The 19844-nt window shown below is 44.0% G+C and overlaps 1 protein-coding gene across 2 annotated transcripts in view; it reads right to left on the bottom strand.

Annotated features, from left to right (window-relative positions):
• HIPK1 (homeodomain interacting protein kinase 1) overlaps nt 1–19844 on the bottom strand; it is a 34310-nt gene that overhangs the window by 13987 nt on the left and 479 nt on the right. For both annotated transcript variants that reach the window (XM_030561771.1, XM_030561770.1), the window contains exons 2-8: nt 15645–16722; nt 7725–7848; nt 5152–5271; nt 4050–4136; nt 2978–3162; nt 2351–2513; nt 1415–1637 (exon numbers count right to left, since the gene is read on the bottom strand). In XM_030561771.1, the coding sequence (XP_030417631.1) occupies nt 1415–1637; nt 2351–2513; nt 2978–3162; nt 4050–4136; nt 5152–5271; nt 7725–7848; nt 15645–16720 (1978 nt within the window). In that variant the 5' untranslated portion in view covers nt 16721–16722. The remainder of the gene's footprint in view (nt 1–1414; nt 1638–2350; nt 2514–2977; nt 3163–4049; nt 4137–5151; nt 5272–7724; nt 7849–15644; nt 16723–19844) is intronic.

Genomic DNA, 19844 nt, shown 5'->3' with positions numbered 1-19844 from the left:
AAGGTACATCTACTCTGGCAAAAGTGGGACCTATAATTCAGCTCCACTGGTGCTCCACCACCACTACAAGTGTTATTTTTGACAGTCTAGACAAGACTTAACTTTACAAGTAGTACGTAAATGGAATGTTTCAGATCAGTTTGGCACCTACATTCTCCCTTGAAAGACCTTGGCTTGCCTTCACGGTCTGTGGACTTCCTAGCCTTCGAAAGCATTTGGCAGTAGACGGACCTTTCAGAGATGGCAGGTGTGTAGCTAGAGTTATCAGACAACTCACCAATAAAGCCCTGGCTAATGAACAATTACAATCTCTGCAAGTCCCTAAAATTCTCAAGATAGCACTGGAGAATTCTCTAAAGCTTAGGTGCATACAAGCCAGCCAAATGCATTCCCCTCAATCATATCTGGAGGGGAACATAGTCAAACACTTCTAACGTTACCATGCAACCTAAAAACAAATACAACCCACATACTGCGGCCACTGTGTCCTGCACTCGCTCTATCAAGATATTTTGCTTCATTCATAAACTACCATATTAGCGTAAGCCAGATACAAATGGAGAAGCCTTCACAATCAGCAGCTGCATTTCTTACTCTGTGTAGCTTTATCCTCTTTGCAATTGGCATTCTTTTACTTCTTGCCACCAAGCTGCACAATTGTATTAACACTGGTGAACTGAGATTCCAAGAGTGCAAATTCATTCTAGAAATTTAAGGGAATCACTGTCGGGATGAAAATTTTAATTGCAATAGCACGTGTGCATATTCCAAGCATTTTCTAACCCTAGAGTGTCTCTCCAAATGCTTTTGGTGCCAAGAAACCAAAGCCTAGACATAAATTTCTGCTCCACTATGAAAATGAAAATTAGCCCCCCCAATAAACAGATTCACAGACAAGACTCAGGAAGGATTTCTATTCTAGGCCTGAGTTTCAGACACTTAAAACCTCTAGAAAAATCCCCTTTTCATCACAACTTTCTCATGCTGGTTCTCAATGGGAAGTAGATTGTGCGCATGTGCAACCCTGACCACTCAAAGGTCAAATAGAACATCATGAGCGCTGAGGTGGTGTTCAGAGAATGAGAAACATTTCAGAGGTTTTCTTAAATCTCAGATAGGTCAAACTCCTATAGCCCTGAGGAATGCTGTTGTGTTACATTCGGAGGGAAAAATGGCTGAGCAATAAAGTGACTGAAGATTGTCTAGCAGGCAGGTATGTTCTCCTCACCTGTCCAAGCGTGTCCTGGGAGAGGAGAACCAGACATACATACACACTGGGCTGATTTCAATGGTTTCAGATTCACATGTGAGAGCACAGAGTGATCTCCTGGAGTTTCTCTACTGGCCCAAATCACAAGATTTTATTTTCATTTGGCTGAAACTCCAGTAGAAAGCAACAGGTTTTTACACTTACTTTGAAAAGCAGGGGGACAAACAATGAATGTTTGCTGGAATGGATCGGTCTGTGTGCAGATCTGGGTGGTTCCGGGCTGTAAGGAAACACTCTGTTGCGCTACGCCTGCAACTGGTGCTGCAGTTGATGGGTACAGAGCAGACTGATAGTTTAGCAGCGAGACATCCGAGTTTGCTAGGGAAAGAGTAGCAGCGGCAGTAGAGTTGGAAGCCAAGACACTGGCCTAGAAAACAAAACATTACAAATGGGCATATTTGTATTATGTACCCCATATCCCAGGAACAAACCACTGCAGGCAGCGGAACCCTGGCATGAAGTGACATTAGCTAAAGAATTAAAAGAGACCTGGAAAAAGCTGTATTTGAACCCACTTTCTATTTTTTGCCTTTCATGCCTCTGGGCTGACAGGCCAATACAATCAGAGTAACAGAGCAGAGAAAGTGTGTGTCAGTTTGGCCTTGCCAACTATATGGAAAATGAAATTGCAAAGTCAGCCTACACCTTCTGAAAAGTATCTTCAAAAATAAACAACTCCACTAGGTGGGGAAGCGATGAGTCAGCTGCCCTTGAACGAGCCTGCACTGCCCCCCAGCTGGGGTGTATGTCTTAATAGGCCTGCCCCATCTCTAAGTTCTATAGCCTTATAAGCGGAGGAAAAAATTCCGAATCGAGATGTTATCTACAGAATTTTAACACATCACTGAAAATACCATTTGTGTAGAACGTGTCTAAATTCGTATGTAGCTGCAACACTTGAACACAAACTCAGAACTGGTTCTCATATGGCAGCAACACAGTTCTATTAATTTAGGGGCAAGTTCTCCTCAGCTACATTATGTGTAAATGCAAAATATGCAACTTTATTGGAGTCACTTTGCAGGGCAGGATTTGGCCCGCAGCATCAAAAACATTTCCCAACGCAAAAGACTCACATACCTGATTGTGCACTGTATTGAGCTGGTTGTTGAAGCTCATTGTTAGGTTTGTGCTTGTATTAGGAGCTACGTGTGTTGTGAATGGGCTCTTGATTTGATTAATTGTATCGTACATATTAACTCTTCGCTTGCAGATCTCCATATTCTGAAAACAGGACTTCACACTGAAATAGAATGAGTGAGGGAAATTTTATACATACAAAGCGGTATATGCAGTGTATCTGCCACAGTAAGCAGTGGATTAAAGAGAAGGAAGGGATTTACATAGCTCTTAGAATACTGTTTTACAGGTGGATGTATATGCCTTTAGCTTTACAGCAACAAAGAATGTCAGAGATCTGGCAAAACTAAATAATACAGCCCCTAACTAATGGAGAAAAATATTTATGTGAGCCAAAAAAAGTCACCTGGATAAGCTTCCTGCTGTGTCTCGCGAATTGGGAGAACACAAACTCAGTCTAAGTAACTAAACAGGAAGAGAAGAACACAACAGAAGCCACCCCCTGGTAATATTCCTTTTTAATTGGCAGATTAAACTGACATGCCTGGACACTAGAGATATGCTGTTCTATGTCATGCTGACAAATCCATCTAGAACAATGCAAAACCCAAACTGCCACCAACTCACTGGTTGCTGTGTGGGAAATCCAGTAGATGGGTCATTGTAACAAATGAATGGTTTAAAGTCTTCAGCGGAGTAATTCTCTTATCTGCATCAATCGTCAACATTTTCTTTAACAAATCAATGTACTCCCTTCGGTCAGCCTTCTCTGCCAACATGTCTGTCCCTTCCAAGTCCGTAGACATATTCACCTTTTGGAAAAAAGGAAAAAAAAAAGGAAAAAACACAAGAACAGGTACTGTCAATGTAAAATCCATCACTGCTATACAAATCGGTAATTCCATAGCCCACGAAAGTGCTGATAACCAGTGAAGGATTTCTTCTTCCCCAGCCTACATTCAACTAATGCAGAGAAATCTGACTCTAACTGCTGCACAGAATTCCTTTTCAATATTTAGTTGGTGCACTGAGGTGAAATCAATTGGGCTTGATTCCCCAATGCCTTGCAGATATGTCATCCTACGCAAAGGGAATGCTAAAGCTAGCCTCTAACAGTTTCCATACTTAAGATTCAGGCAGTTTTGAATGTGTACTCAAGGACTTTTTTGGCAGAAAATGCTGATCTGTTACACCTGTGTGTGTCTCCTCTAGCCTTTTCCTGAAGGCTTTGCTACCATTACTAACAGCGCTGTTCCACTTGTGCAGACAAGGCATCAGCATTTTAACCACCAGGCCTTCTAGGCCTGCTCGAGCAGGTAAAAGCAGTAGTGCTGCTTTGCCTGCACTGCACTCTCACCATTGCTACCACTTGCAGAGTGGCACCAACATTCACAGTGGATGGGGGGGCGAAGGGGAGGGAACAAGCAGAGTCAGGACTTCTGAGCCACAGCAGTTTCCTCCTCATAATCCCCTTGACATTGTACATGTGTGTGTTTTTCAAATGGCATCATTATCAGAGCCGGCGCTGGGCGTAAGCAGACTAAACAATCATGCAGGGCCCCAAGCAGCTGAAGGGGGGCCCCCATTCACTCTATTGGTATGTGTTGGGGGGGGAGAGAGAATATCCCTGCTTAGGGCCCCCAATGGCATAGCACCATCTCTAGCCATTATTCATTTTCCAGCAGCCTCCCCTGCTCACCTGCGCCATGTCATCCAAACAGTTGAATATATATTTCCGAGCTTCTTTTGATTTTATTCCTGTCTCCAACTCATGTTCTTCTGGAGTCTATAAAATAAAAACATTTGTTCGGATCAGCTGGAGCCTGGCGTTAATATTTGATTGAAATAAAAACAAAGAAAAGCCCATGACCAAAAGCTTGGGCCATATAATCATTTTGCCTATTTTAGAGGGCAAACGCAATAACCATTTGCAAGTTGGGCAGGAGTAAACAAATCACCAGGTCCCTGCTCTGTGACCCAGTAGGAGCAACTCACTGCAAACTTAAATACTGGCTTGGAGGAGAATGTGGCCAAACCTGAGCCAACTATCGGTCAAGGACAGACTCCAACGCTGCTCATGTTCCACCATCCTAGAAGAGTTCTACCAAAGTGAATGCCAGATTCTGAGAGGGTATTTGAGAGCAGTGGAAGCAGGAGTATTTAGAATATGGCCAAAAGCCAAACTGAGACATGTAAAAGTGAACTCTAAGGGGGATAAGATGGCCTTCTCACCTCCTTTGCTTCTGTGATCTAAAGAAAGCCTGGGAGTTTATTCCCCAGAACCAGGGTGTGGGTTTTTGCCATTTTTTGTTTTGCTTGTTTATTTAGAAACATCAATAATATCAAGTATTCTCCTTCACTTCTGTTGGGGGAACTCCTGGGAGGACTCTAGAACTAGAGCAGATTTTCCAAACTCTCACAAGGCGCGCGTCTGTTCCGAATCTTTCACAAAGAAAGCCTGTTTCTCTCAAGAGCTCACCAGGAGTTTGTCTCGGTTAAAAGCCGTCAATAGCCCAACTAACAAACTACCAGGAAATACACTTCATTTCACCCCTAAAGCTGCTCAGCACCTGAAGTAGGTCATCTCTGACATGCAGACATAATAAATGGCCATTATCACACACATTTTGATCTCTATATCACTCTCAGTTGCTATTGGTAGAAATGTGCTAGGGGTTTGTCCAGTTTCTAAAAGGAAATGTATAAATCAACTACATCTGAATGATATTTACAACCTAAAGGGTACTTCACAACATATTAAAATCATGTAACAGATTTTGAAGTTAAAGAGAGAGACAAACCTTTAGCCTCCATAGTGGGTATCCCAAGTTTGGATCTCTGTTAAAAAACCTGCTTGTTTTCGTTCCTGCACTCAGAAGATACTCTGCTGGAAGGCCTTGGGTTTGTGAAATATAACGAATCTGTAAAGAAAAAAAAATTAACAAAGACGCCAACAAACCGGACTGATAACTAAATCTAGTAGAGCAAAATATTGAGGTTCTACCAACTTTGTTAATAATAAATAGGAAATAGGCTCTAAACACAATTCTAAAAGTTCCATTTTTTAAAAACATAGACTGTCCAGATAACTGAAATTTCATGATACAAAATGAAAGATGCAATTCTCAAAATTTACAGGCACATTTAACTGTTTCTTTCTAATTTTCTGCAGAGATTTTAGGTATTGGTAAACTCTAATATGCCTCTCTGCCTTTTTACAGAAATTTTCTTGGCCCAAAGCTGTTTTAGCAGACTGAGGATAAGCTATTTATAAAAAGGGAAAGTATAGCATAAATGCAGCACTCCCCAACAATCACTAAATATTTTTGAAGAGGAGTGAAGGGTTTTAAAAATGTTATCAAATATATGTATTATTTAAATATATAATTATCAGAAAAGATACAGGTATCTGAGTGATGCACTTGGGTCTGGGCATATCCACCCTTGAATGTGTTGATTGCAAAGGGTCCAGTGGCAAAGCACCCACTGACTTCAAGGGTGCAAGTTTAGATTCCGAAAGCATGTGGATCCCCTGTATCCTTTAGGGCATCAACATTTGGAGTAAAAAAAAAATAAATCAAATAAATAACCCTCCCCCCAGAAAAGTGCATAAAACAAGTTTAAAGAACACTGGCTACAGTATCAGTAACACAGCAATATGCTACATTCCAAAGGACAAAGCTGTCCTTAAAAGAAAAGGACACTCCATTATAAAGCGGAGGAATAATTTTACATATCAACAACGTATTTTCTCAAATCTTCCCCTAAGCTTTGTGGTCTAAATTGATAATACTATCTACTCCTCAAGTTTCAGTGTGAGAAATGATATAATTTGTTATGATAAGAAAAAAGACCAGTTTCTTGAAAGTAAAAAAAATAATCAGTGAACGTGTAACCCGCTTGTGAAAGTGCAGGACTGGAAACACTGGCTGAAGGCAGTTAGGCTCTGTAGTTACTGATATCGTGATCTGTAGCCCAAATTACTGCACGTAGTTCTGCCAATGCACTGGCTATTCCGGTATGAGGCGCTTCCTGAGCAGCTGAACGTTCACAGGGCACTAGATAAGCTACTACATTCGTGTTGCTTCTGAGCCAAGATGAATTTGTGGCCTAGCTTTTCATTTCTAGCAATCTGGGTTCAAACTGAGCAGTGTTTATATTTTTCATACTTAAGCAACAAAATTTTCAGTAATACAATTAAGAAATAATTTCCAACAACCATCATCCACTAGATGCTGAGCAATTAAAGCTGGAGGCCAAATTAGTTACAATGTCCTCATTATTGTACAGCAGATTGCCTCCTGCAAGGCCAAGGTTGCTTAACAAGGCTAAGCCTAGTGCTCATTTCCAGGAGATGCCTCCTCCAAACCCTGATTGGGCCTGTATTTACTGCTGCAGCTCAGGTAAGAACAAACATCGTCCCTACAGACATCATCAAACTCAACCACATGAAGTCAGAGTATGGGCTACCCCAAGTTTCTGGAGGATTACAGAACTCTATATTAAGCGATGAGAACAGGACCTTTGTCCCCACCCACCTACACATGAACCTTACTGTAGAAGGAAACCACCATGCCATACTTTTCTTTAGTTATTTCTAACTCAGCCTGCTCACTAATGTACCACTGCATTTCCTCTGGAAATTTACAGCAGTGACTAGACACTAAAAACTAATCTGAGAGGATCTTTTCATTCAGAGTGAAATATACCAGACACTGTTAAATGGTAATACCACAAAACAAAACAAACCACGTGATGGAGAAGCTGTACTTGGAAAAGCATTGTTCTGTTTAGGTTTGCTAATCTTTTATGGGCAGGCTAACAGCCAGGTAATACTGCTACTTGTACACTGCAAGACCCACGTTCAAGAGAGACCTCCACATACGCGCACACTGTACTTTACAGGCTGCAGAGGCCGTATTTGGGACATGCTCTGCATTATGAGATCAGAGCTTCTGTATGAATTAACATGACAGGAACTGCATGGCAGGCTGCCCTAGGACCAATGCTCTTGTAGCTAACTTGTACCTCTTGAACTGCAGAGCGCTGTGCACAACCAGGACTGAGACACCACACTTCAGTTGTGCCAGAAAGGAACTGCAGGTTGTATATTAAACAGAAGTCAGACACACGCAGGACCTCTGCATTCAAAGACAAAGGGGGAGGCAGGGCACAAACGGGAAGCAGCCCCCCATTATCACAGATAAAAAGAAAATTGGATTAAAGCAGGGAAGGAGTTGAAGACCACATGTTGCGCAGACCATATCAGAGCAGAATCTGAATTAGAGTACTTCAGTTTCACAGAGTTTATTAAAAAAAAAGAAGCTCCTTCTGATTGAACAAGCACTGCCCTGTCTGCACTATATGCTCTTACCTGATCATATTCTGAAGCTCCTGGGTACAGAGGCCAACCCAAGAACAGCTCAGCTATCACACAGCCCAGGGACCACATGTCAATAGCTTCACAGAATGGTAAACCCAGGATGATTTCAGGAGCTCTGCAAAACAAGATTAAAATGTTCAGCCTGGCACAGAAAGCAAACAGTGCCTATTTACATATTACTTGAGCACCTTGTACAGCACAGCAGAGCTCCCCCGAGATACTTCCTTGTACCGTTAAAAGTGGCTCCCTGTAAATGTGCAGCATTTCTCGCTAGCCTAATAGTGTTGTCTCAGCCTCGCTTAGCAGTGCTGATTATTTTTGCTTTACAGCTGCAGTAAATCAACAGGTTTCAGAGTAGCAGCCATGTTAGTCTGTATCCGCAAAAAGAACAAGAGTACTTGTGGCACCTTAGGGACTAACAAATTTATTTCAGCATGAGCTGTAGCTCACGAAAGCTCATGCTGAACTACATTTGTTAGTCTCTAAGGTGCCACAAGTACTCTTGTTCTTTTTAGTAAATCAACAGTGCAGTCTTCTAGCTCAAGAGGAGAGGACTCAACAGTCCAGAGACATCTCATACCAATGCAAATTACCCTATGCTACAGCCCCCCTGTAAATGGCAAGTATGGAGATATACCTATCTGATAGACCTGGAAGGTCATTGAGTCCAGCCTTCTGCTTTCATTAGCAGGACCAAGTACTGATTTTGCTCCAGATCCCTAAGTGGCCTCAAGGACTGAACTCACAACTCTGGGTTTAGCAGGCCAATGCTCAAACCACTGAGCTATCCCTCCCCCTATATTGCCAGCTGATTTAGTCCCATGACAGGGTGACCCACAGCCATTACACAACCCAACCCTAGTATGTCCCCACAGGCATGTCAGACAGCAGCATGGCATTGTGGGGGGTAATTCCTATCGAGTGATGCTCCCTCAGCTCAGCTAATCAGCAGCAGAGGAATCTAGATAGGTTCAGAAGGTTTACAAGGGCTTTGGCTGCGTTCACCTGGAAAAGAGTGGTCTGCAGACCCAAGCCAGGGCACTCTGCAGAGAGAAGAGTGCCACTTTGTTTACACTGCTTAGTGTTTATATAGAGTTTATTTTGGACACCTCAGGGTTAAGGCGGACGAAGAGAACACAGCCAGACTCTGTGATGGTCAGTGTTTTGCCACATTATTTTATGGAGTTTGGGGCAACAGAATCTCACTAAGCATAAAAACCCCTGCCCAGCCTTCCTCAGGGAGATTATGAATAAAACAATGTGCTGCTTTTAAATCTCAAACCTCAGAGAGGACTTTTTCTGCATAACCCATCCGGACAGAAATGTTGCAGGAGATGATATTTTAGCACAGGTATCCCTTTGCCTCACACACACAGCTGTGAAACAAACACCTGCAGTTCTGCCTGCTCACAGCTTGTATTTACATATGGTGTAAGGCCAAGGGATCATGGGAGCTGGTACAGGAAACACTAGCACCTCTGTTTTCCTAGGAATAACCAATTCCATCGTAACCCCAATGTGGGGGAGGACAGAAGCGTCCCAAACACTGGTCTACGCTGCTTTCTGGGCAGGTCTTGGGCAGTAGATCCTAACACTTGTATTTAATTTCTCGTGTAGCAAACACACATCAAGAAAAATGTATTCCATAGTGTGGTAGACCCAGGCCAGTTGGGAACAGCAGAGCAGTACAAGGGAAATATATTGGCCACTGGATAAAGCAGTTTTCTGTTCCCTGAGTGACCAGAGCAGGGGCTGCTCAAGGCTAATGAGAACACCTGACTCCAATTAACCTGCTAAGGGTCAGGCGAGGCTGTTAAGCACTTGACTCTAATTAAGGCCCCTCTGATGCTATAAAAGGGCTCACTCCAGCCAGCCCAAGGGGGAATCAGAGAAGTGTGTGTGAGGAACTGGGAGCAAGAAGCTGAGAGTGAGCAGGCATACTGCTGGAGGACTGAGAAGTACAAGCGTTATCAGACCTCAGGAGGAAGGTCTGGTGCGGGAGGACAAAGAAGGTGTTGGGAAGAGACCATGGGGAAGTAGCCCAGGGAGTTGTAGCTGTCGTGTAGTTGTACCAGAAGGCACTCTAGACAGCTGCAGTCCACAAGGCCCTGGGCTGGAACCTGGAGTAAACAGAGGGCCCAGGTTCCCCCCAAACCTCCCAACTCCTGATTAAACACAGGGGGAACTAACCTGGACTGTGGCTTCTACCAGAGGGGAAGGTCTCTGGGCTGTTTCCTGACCCACAGGGTGAATCTGTGAGGTGAGCAAATCTGCCAATAAGCCAGGACCCACCAAGGCAGAGGAGGAACTTTGTCACAATAGTCATCCCAGTTAAAGCAGCTCTGAAACTGGTTATCTTGCTTTACAGTTTTGGACTCTGGCCTTGAGTAATGTACAAGTATTAGGAATAAGATCTCTCCGTCACATTGCATTCTGCAGCAGGATACCGAAAAGCCCATCTTAATCCCATTTTCCCTCTGACCATTCACCTGGCTGTGCATGGTGAGGAACGATCCCCAGGTAACTGTAACACGGGTGCCATACATCTACCAAAGTAAATGCACTTCTCACAGCTGTCCAGTTGGCTGACATGCAGGTCAGCCAACCTCCCTTGCTGCACTCCAGTGGCAGGGGCACTCACACTGATTCAGTACATGGCTGCTGCTTTAATACAAGCAGTTCTCTTGCACAGGTGAACCCTTTTAACTATCTCAGCCCCCAAGAAATAGAACTGTGGCAATTAAGCTTTTATTCCGACTCTCAGAGTAATACAGTGAGCCAGGGATATCTCCCAGTCAGTGTTACATGCCGCTTCATTTTAGTCCCCTGCCCTGTACATCAGTGTGTGCGTGTTCATCCTTAGCTAGCTCTGGGAGCAATCTGTTACCTGTAAACATATGTAACATTACTCAAACGTGTCCAAAATGGAAAGAAAATGTTTAGCCAGAAAATTAGCACATGAATATTAAAGAATTGTACTGAGACGAGTCAGTGTGTTTAGCAGACTGAAAGGATTCCCAACTCCAGGTGCCATTATTCCAATATGTCAAGGCCACTTTGCTCAGCAGGTGTTGCCAATTAGCAGACAGGACTAAGTCTGCTGCCTGTACTCGTATAGCACTCCCAGCCAAGTCCATGGGAGTTTAACAGATCTAACGGCTCACAGGATACAATGGAAGTGCCCTGTGGTAGAGCAGACCACAGCTCAATCTTGTTCAAACCTGCATGAACACGTATGGCCTGACTCAAATGAAACGGACTGTAAATGGCTATGGATAGTGGAGGTGGGATTATTCCTTTATCCCGTGTGTGCATCCAGGGACAGTCTTGCAGTGTCAAAGACGCTCCCTAGCCCTGAACCCTTTACACTCTAAATAGATTAAATTCTCATGAGGCCTCAGTTTTCATAGTATGGTATGCAACAGCCATCAGCCTTCTTCACATCTGCTTTTAGACTGCGGTTGCTAATGACAGCAGTTAGCAGTACTAAAATTAGTGACCACTGAAAGTGGTGTCGAAACAGAACAGCAGCCAGATGTCACCTTCACAGCTGGACTGTCTAGGATTAAATGTGCAGTGTTGGAGCCACATTGGTTCCAGGATATCAGAGACAAGGTGGGTGAGGTAATATATTTTATTGGAGTAACTTCTTCAGATGTGAAGAGTCCTTGTAGCTCGAAAGCTCATCTCTTTCACCAACAGAAATTGGTCCAATAAAAGGCACCACCCACCTGATCTTTCTAGGATTAAATTATTAAACTGCACTATCAGAAGCTCTTTATGAAGTAGAAAAATGATAACTGATAGAATTCCTCCTCTGAGTATCAGATTGTTACATTCTGATATCCAGGGCCAGCAAGTACCCCCAGCCAGCCTCAGGGAAGGTTGCCACAAAACTCAGATTCTTCCAGTACCACCAGAATGTTTCAAAAGGAGCGGTGTTTGTGGAGAGGGCACCTCCCCTTGATCGTGTCCAGAGAGCAAGTGTTGATCTCCGGCTCATGCCATTGCAATGGCGATGCCAGGGAGTCATGTACAAGCAAAGCTAGTTTAAGAGATGGAGAAAGTCAGACTTTTGGTGGTATGCACTACTGCTCCCCAGGCCAGCCAGGGCCAGAGCAGTGCAGGGCACAAGGCCCAGCGCAGAGCTAAGGAACAGATAGTACTGCACAATGGAGGCTCCTCTGATCAACATACAGTACAGTACTGGTAGGTTACAAGATGGGTCTAAGCACATCTCATCCCACCTGCTTAGCGATGCAGACTACTGTGAATCTTCCGCACTACTGTGGTTGCCCTGTATTTCCAGCAAAAGACTGCCTCAGTAAGGAGAGTCTTCTCTTGCAATGAGGATAGTAGTATAAATACCCTCCCCCATTCTCTCAAGGTAGCAATGGCCCATACTCAGCACACTAGCTGTTATAGGCAATAGGATGCATAGAACTGGAAAGAGTTGTCCCCTCTCCTGGAGCTGGTAACTGTAAAAGTGTCTTATCAGAGCAGCTTAAACTGTCTGATGGATCTGCTGTTAATGTGTCTCCCCTACTAGGCATCAATGACATCTGAAAATATCCTGCGTGGCTGGACATTCATATGCCCGCTTCCACCAGGATTTACCTCAGTCTGATCAGCACTGCAGAGCTACCAGTAACACCAAAGTGGAGAGTGAGCCAGCCCAAGCACATCTCTCCCTAGGAGCAGGTACCTCACAACCAGTGTAGGGAAAGCAATTGCACATTCTGTGCATTTTAAATCCTGGCCCGACAAAGTCAACGTCAAATCTCTGCTGGAAATATGGCTCCAGCAGCATCATCCAACTAGGTAAGCTAGGAATGCAATGAGGCAGAAGAGAATCCAGAAGTTGTTTCCTTTGCTCACACTTCACCTCCCATGGCCGTAGCCTGTTCTGGAACAGCAACCCAAGGGTGCCAGCCTCTCTCTAACTGCTGCCAGTGCTTGATACCACAGTGGATGGAGCAAAAATCACCATAGTACACCTATTGTGGACTCCTTCTCTCCTAGCCCATAAAACCCTACCGGCCGGATTTAAATAGTCCAGATTCAATGACAAGAGGCACAATATTATGAAACTAGGCTTCTCCTGTTGTGAAAAATTTGTGCAGTTCAGAGGCATAAGTACTGGAGGAACAATTCAGCCCACCCTTCTCACCACAATTTAGATCCAAGTCGGTGACAGAATCAGACACAGAACAGTAGAGTGTCTTCCATTTTGTTACTGTACAATTAGAGCCCACGCTACACTCATTACAGCAGCTGGCTAGGAGCCAAAGTGTTGGCTCCTAAATTCAGACAGACAGACTTTCAAAACTGCTTTTTTCCCCTGAAGAGCCAAGCCCCCATACAGCCCATTAAAGTTAGGGGATGTCTGAGTGCTCAGCACTTCTGGAAAAAGCCACTGCTTTAAGTCCCTGTAGCAGCCTCACTTCAGGTATCCAGATTTGAAAGTTTTAGCTCAAAAAGCCATTCCTGAGTGAGTGGCCAAGACACTGACATAGGCCCAATACGAAGTGAAGACAGGATAGGAAACAATTAGTTTGTTTTAAAACAGCCGCTGAAGTAAAATACAAATTAGTCTGTCTTATCACAACCACAATGCTGGAGCCTCAAGCCTCATCTTCAAAGCTCTCTTCAGTGTGAAATTAAGCCAGAAGTAACAACTCTTCCCCAAGAGAAACTAGTTTCTACACCTAGAAAGCAGATTTTAGTTAGCCTCAACATTGATGTAAATTTCACACCATGGTAAATAGATTTCCACTGTTGCCTGATTCTTCCCAACTCCAGTGAAGCAGGCCTAGTCTTAGACAGCATTTGAATACTCCTCTCTCCAGCAGGGTCAGTCACCCCATCTTCGGGGAGATGGAAGTGGCTTTCAGTTTAGTATGATATGCAGAGCAGAGCAAGCAGTTTCCTTGCCAGGGGCCCCTTGAGACACTTCTCTCCCCATGCTCCCTCCATGCTAGGGGATGAGGTGTTGATATTTATTTGGTAGTTCTCTCAGGCTGGAAGGATCACAGAGTAGTTACACTGTTTTGTTCAAGACACTGAATGGGTAGCTGTATGACCATGAGAAAAATAGTGCTCCATTGAGCATAACTCTAGACATGCAGGAACAGAAGGACCTTTGTGAAAGTTACTTTAATAAATGGGCAAATAAAAGGTTCCTGGCATAAGAGATCACTTTAAAATGTACTGTAACTTACATTGAAAAGTCACCATGAACTGGGAAGGAAGACAGCTGAGCACGAGGCCTTCCTTCAGGAAGAACTGGAAGGGAAAGGCAAAGTCTGCTCTATTTGAGTTTAATGAGTAATGGTAATTCTGGACTGATGTGTAGGGACCTGGGGTGTGGGGTGGAGCTGCTTCTACCTTCCCCAAGGGGAAATAAAGCTGGGGAGCAGAAAGCTGGCTCACTGAAATCCTTTGTAAAGAGCGCTATTAGATCTCAGCTTATCTGTCTGCAAACCCACTTTCCTTCCCCGGGTGGTTAAGTATGGCAGGGCTTATTTCAGTGCAATGGAGTTCACTTACAATGCTAGATACAGGGAGTGACTGGGTAAAAGGACAACAGGTGACTGACAAGCCTTGGACAAGTTGTGAACGTCTGACATATTTAAATTGTTATGGCTAATTAAAGTTGATAAATTCATTTTTAAATTGGTCAAGAGACATTTTACAGAAAAGGGAGACAATTCAAATCTTTTGCTGCATCTACCGGTAGTGTACTGCAGCAGTTAATTTTCTATTGAACATGCACAGAATATGCTAGTTGCAATTTACTGCAGGCATTTGAGGTGAGGGGGAAAGAAGAGGACTGCACGTTTAGGGAGGTCACATTGCCAAAGCAACAGCTCTGTTCACCTGCATAGGAATTTCCTCTCATAACTACTCTCTATGAAATGCGTGGCTTGGCAGGTGGGAAAGTCATTTTCATTATGACTAGCAGACTTAGCCCTCAAGCTAGCAGAGGTGTCAGGTATATTCTTCAAACCCTGGAGCCCATACAGCCTTCGATTAAACATCCACTCACAGGTCAAGTCAGCATCTCTGGTATTAATGATGAAAGAGGCATACAGCCTCCCACACTAGCCACTTACGGTCATTTTATTAAAGGAGTAACTCTCCAAAATGGCAGTTCCAAAATAATTGTTTAGTCAAACTCCGAACATTCTGCTGCAGAGGTTCCTAATCTGAGCTGATCAGAGAACCCTTGGCTTTCAGTTCAAAAGTTTCTAGACTTTGTAGTTGCAAAGAAAAGCTTAGTTCCCTTTTGCGAGGCTAACTGATGCAAATACAGTCTTCCTGGGTCTGCAGACACCCTGAAACAACAGCTGAACTTCATTTATCTCTGTGCTAGCACTAAACCTGACCACACTACATGTCAGCATTACCATTCATCATTTTAGCAGATGAGACAGCAAAGAGGCGGGAGTAAAGTGTACAAGGGCCAGTGGGAATTGCTGCCAGGAAGGAGATACGGAGGGGGACAGAGGGTAAAGGCAGAGAAATGAGGAGGACAGGGAAGGAAAAGAAATAAATGGCAGATGTAAAAACACGTATAAAATGAAGCTTGTTTTCCTACTGAGTGACTGTGAGAAAGGTACTAGCCAGAAATGGTAATGACTACAGGTTTATGTACTGCATGAAGGTCGTTCTGCCCCTTATCTTTGTGTACGTTTCCCACTGCTGTCAGCAAATGTACTGCTCTGGCCTTAGTGCACTCCTAAGTTTACACCTTGCCCTCTGGACAATAATTCAGTCCTTCCAAGAGATGAGGTTTGTCCTCCCTGATCTGGTTCTTGCATATTGATTGAGGATGTGGGGCTCACCTGCTCCCAGTAAGTGACACCCCTCCAGTGCCAGGTCTACTTAGCCTCGGGTATGAATCCTTACCTGTAATAGCGCGACTGCAAGTAAGTGGAGCACACAGCTTTAGATACATGGCTGGCTGAGCCAAAGTCTATGACCTTCACTCTGTAGGGCTGGCGGATGGGATCCACCAACATGATATTTTCTGGTTTCAAATCAGCATGTATCAGACCCAGGCTCTTTAGCTTCATCAAGGCAGTGGCCACCTGCTGCAGAATTGGCCGGATGTATTTTAGGGGCAGTGGGCTGAATTTGTTTTGTTTTAAGAAGTCGTACAAGTTCTGTTCTAGCATCTCAAACACAAGGCATGTGTGGTTCTTGTGCTGAAAGCACTCATAAGAGCGAACGAAGTTATACTCGTCAGCGTTCTCGCTGCTCAAGCGAGAGAGGATGCTCACTTCTATCTGGCCTTGTCTAGCATAGGAGGGATGGTTCTTCAGGATTTTGATAGCTACAATCTCCTTTGTGCTGCGTTTCCAGCACTTTGCCACCTGCCCAAACGTTCCTCGGCCCAGAAACTCCAAGACCTCGTAGCTGTTTGTCATGGAGCATAGGATCTCATGCTGGACCAGCTGGTAATCCCCTTCACCACTGGAGCTGCTACTTTTAGTGGTTACAGTGGTGGTAGTGGCCGCAGCACCCACCGCAGGTCTGTTTTGCAGCATGAGAGGTGGATGTTCCTCAATTATCTGCACGCTACCGTTGCTGTCAACCTCCTCACTTTTCCTTTTCAATCCACATTTCTGGTATGGTTCCAGTAAAGAAACGTTGCTCCTGTGTGTGAAGGTCTGGCTGTTCTGGAAGGACGTTGTTGCACCGCTGCCTGTACTGTCTGCAGCGGTAACCACAATATGCTCAACTGAAGGAGCAGGGAGAAGGAGGTTCTGATCGTAAGCAGGGATGCTGAAATTGGCTACCTGGCGAGAAGAGCTTGCTTGCCCTTGAGCAGCTGGGAGGGTTTTGCTGCGGGTATAATATTTGTCACTACTGCTCTGTCCTGAAACATCCCAGCCAGAGGGCTCCACTTTCAGTTTCTTGGCACTGCAGAAGGCACTCGACGATACTGACGGAGGGGAGAACACCTGCAGCTGTGAGGCCATACCTGAAATAAGAAGAGAAAGAGCTGATTAGTAATGGCCCCATAATAGCAGGTCAAGAATCAAGGAAATCCTCAGTTTGCACAGCAAACCAAGACGTTAGTCTTTCTATGCACCCTATTGATATAGAGACCTTTCACCACATGACCCATGTCAGCAGGGAAGGCAACAAGGTTTCTTTTCTAATAGCTGCTCCCACAGCTGCCACCCAGGCCTTCCTGGGGGCTGGAGTGAACATTTACCAGCCTCACCTGCTAAGCACCGACACTGACCTTGCTGCGGGTAATGCAGAAAAGCCCCAGCTCCTCACGTGCCTTGCCCAACATTAAGGGGATCCTATTGAAAGAGAGGACTAAGGGCTGGGAGGAGGGGAAACTGCAGAGCTAGTTCAGCTTACTCCTGTGTATTTAACCACACTTTTCCCACAGGTTTCAGAACAGCATTAAGAAACAGTGTGTGTGGGGGGGAATCTAAAACAAACAAGGAAAGAAGATTGCAAATGAGAGCACTCTTGCAGGTCTAGTGTATGATGCTGGCCAGGAACTTGGCATGTCTGTAATACAGACTTATCTGTATCTCCACACCCTGAGGTGCCATAACATAACCAAATACTGGCCTTCAAACTGTCAGTTTGGTTTATTTGCCTCAGAAGGTTTAAAGAGCATTTAATTAAACATACATAAGAGCCCTAGAGTTAGTCAAAGGGTCCCATCCTTCAAGAGCACCATCAGTCCCCACTAACTTCAGTTGGAAATGGGGCACTCGGCACCCGCCAGGATCAGCTCCAAAGAGAATAGCAGCACACAATGACTGGGGAAATAAGGAAGGGCGACAATACAGCAGCTGCTTACCGATACCCGAGAACAGGGCGTCCACTCACCCGTAAACCGGGAATGGAATTTAGATGGGGAGACTATCCAGTTTACAAACTGAAAAGTCAGTGCTTAGTAAATTGGGAACTCTGTATGTCACATTACGCCCAAAATACAGATTCCTTCTGTTCTACATTATGGGAGGGTTGACAACTGAAAAAAGCTAAGAAGCTCCTCTCTCAAATCCTCTGTTAGGCTTTTTGCAGAGACACAAGCCAAATCTCCTCTCTTTGCGTTCCAAGGAAAATACTAAGTTTGGGTCTTCAGAGCTGCCCAATAAGCCACTCGTTTTATCGCCCGACAAGTCAGAACATCATCTAACTTGTCTCTCTCCTGTCAGAACCTAACCACAAATTCTCAGTATTAATACACAGAGTGGGGGGAATAGATACAAAGTCTGCAATTCAGAACTGAATCTGAGTTGCTTGGGGATGACACAATACAATATTTTATAGAAGATTCCCCAGAAATCTGAAAGGTAATACTGTCAATATAATAACCTAGACAGACAATAATGTAACCGTTCTGGGGAAGGTATTTTGTCTATACTTGCATTTCAGGTGCTGGTGCAATCTATTTAAAAAAAAACAAGTAGGCATGTAAACTATTAGCTAGGTTTGTCTGCTACAATGGAACAATCACCAGTAGCAAGAGATGAGTAAATCCACCTTACTACTTAAAGAAAATAAAATCCTACTTACATTAAGGTGAATGACATATCTATGAGAAGCGTCTTATGACCAGTCCCTGTTTTGTAGGATCAGGACCACCAACTCATTCCAAATGGTAATGCCTTCAATTATTAGTGACCCAGACCAGACTAGTGACTCTAGGATGTAGCTGGAAGATGTATTCTAAACTGTCATTTTCTTTGAGTGATGGGCACAGTCTTAAAAAAAAAAAGTCTCCTTTCCTAAATTTCATGTAGGTGCTAGTCTAGAACTCTGTTCCATTTTCATTAAATATTAATTTGGCAAAAACCAGACACCCTCTCTAACCTAGTGGTTTGGATGCTCACCTAGCATCTAGGGACTTCTGGTTCAATTCCCCTCCTAGGAAGGGATATGAACAGTAATCTGCCACTCCAAGTGAATTACCTAAATGTTGGGCTATGAAATAGTCTGCTATGGGGCATTTGAAGTTATTCCATTTTAATCAAATGCTAATTGGGCCAATGCAAGAATCAAGCATAAGAACTCCTCTCTGGTGCAGTGGTCAGGGTACTCACCTCGAAAGGGGGAGATGCTGGTTCAGGTCCTGTGCCTGCCTCCCTAAGAAAGAATTTGAACAGAGATGGCCTACCTAGCCACTGGACCATAGTCTAATCCTTTAGCTAGCCCATAGAAATATCTTATTGAAGTGAAACAGCTTCAACAGCCTTCCCTCCACCCCCATCAATATAGCCTCATTACAGACTAGGCAAATGGGGAACCAAACCAGAACCTCCCACATCAAAGAAACTGCACTATGCATACAGATTACTGTGTGAGGGGCCACTTGGCAGAGAATAGTTGTTTATATATTCAGAGCGTACACTTGAAATGGAGTGGGGCTTTCACAATCTGAAATCATGGCCATAGCCTCACTGGGAGTGCTTTACCCCCACCTACTATACCAGCAAAGTGCTCCAAGCATTGACAAAGCTATACCAGCAAAGCTTTGTACCAATAGAATAGGAGCACTCTCCATGAGCAAAATAAACCAGACCTGTAAAAAGTATAACTGCATCTACTCTAGGGGCTTCTGCTGGCACCGCTATGCCAGTCGGAGTCATTCCTTCACCAGCCTGTGCCAGCAGACATTTATAGTGGTCTATTTCTAGGGAGCACTGTGAGCTTTGGTGCTAAATTATATTTTAAGAAAAGTGGATTTACATAGCAATACTATCATAGCTTCCTTATTTGCATGTTCTGAAGCATTTCTAATCCCAACAAATTCTAAATTAGGAACTCCCCAACCCTATTTTAAAGAGTCAAACGTAGCCTACAAAACAGCTTCTTTGATTTAGAGTCACAGATTCTTCTCTCTTATTAACTTTAAAATAGAATGAGCCAAGACCAGTTCTTCCCAATCAGAGGCAGCTTTTAAGGGCAAAATTACAGGCGTTGGGATATTTATAAACGGGATTGTTGTTGTTTTTAAACAGATTCAGCGGAATATGTGAATGGGGCCTCTTGAATAATTGTCAGAGTTTTGTTGCTCCAAATGAGCGATTATTTTTGGCTGTCTCGGGTTTCGGTTTGTACGGCAAACCA

Source organism: Gopherus evgoodei, chromosome 4, assembly GCF_007399415.2.
Source record: "Gopherus evgoodei ecotype Sinaloan lineage chromosome 4, rGopEvg1_v1.p, whole genome shotgun sequence".
NCBI classification, from domain to species: Eukaryota; Metazoa; Chordata; order Testudines; family Testudinidae; genus Gopherus; species Gopherus evgoodei.
Note: the sequence above shows the minus strand (reverse complement) of the source record. Positions and strands in the feature narration are given on the sequence as shown.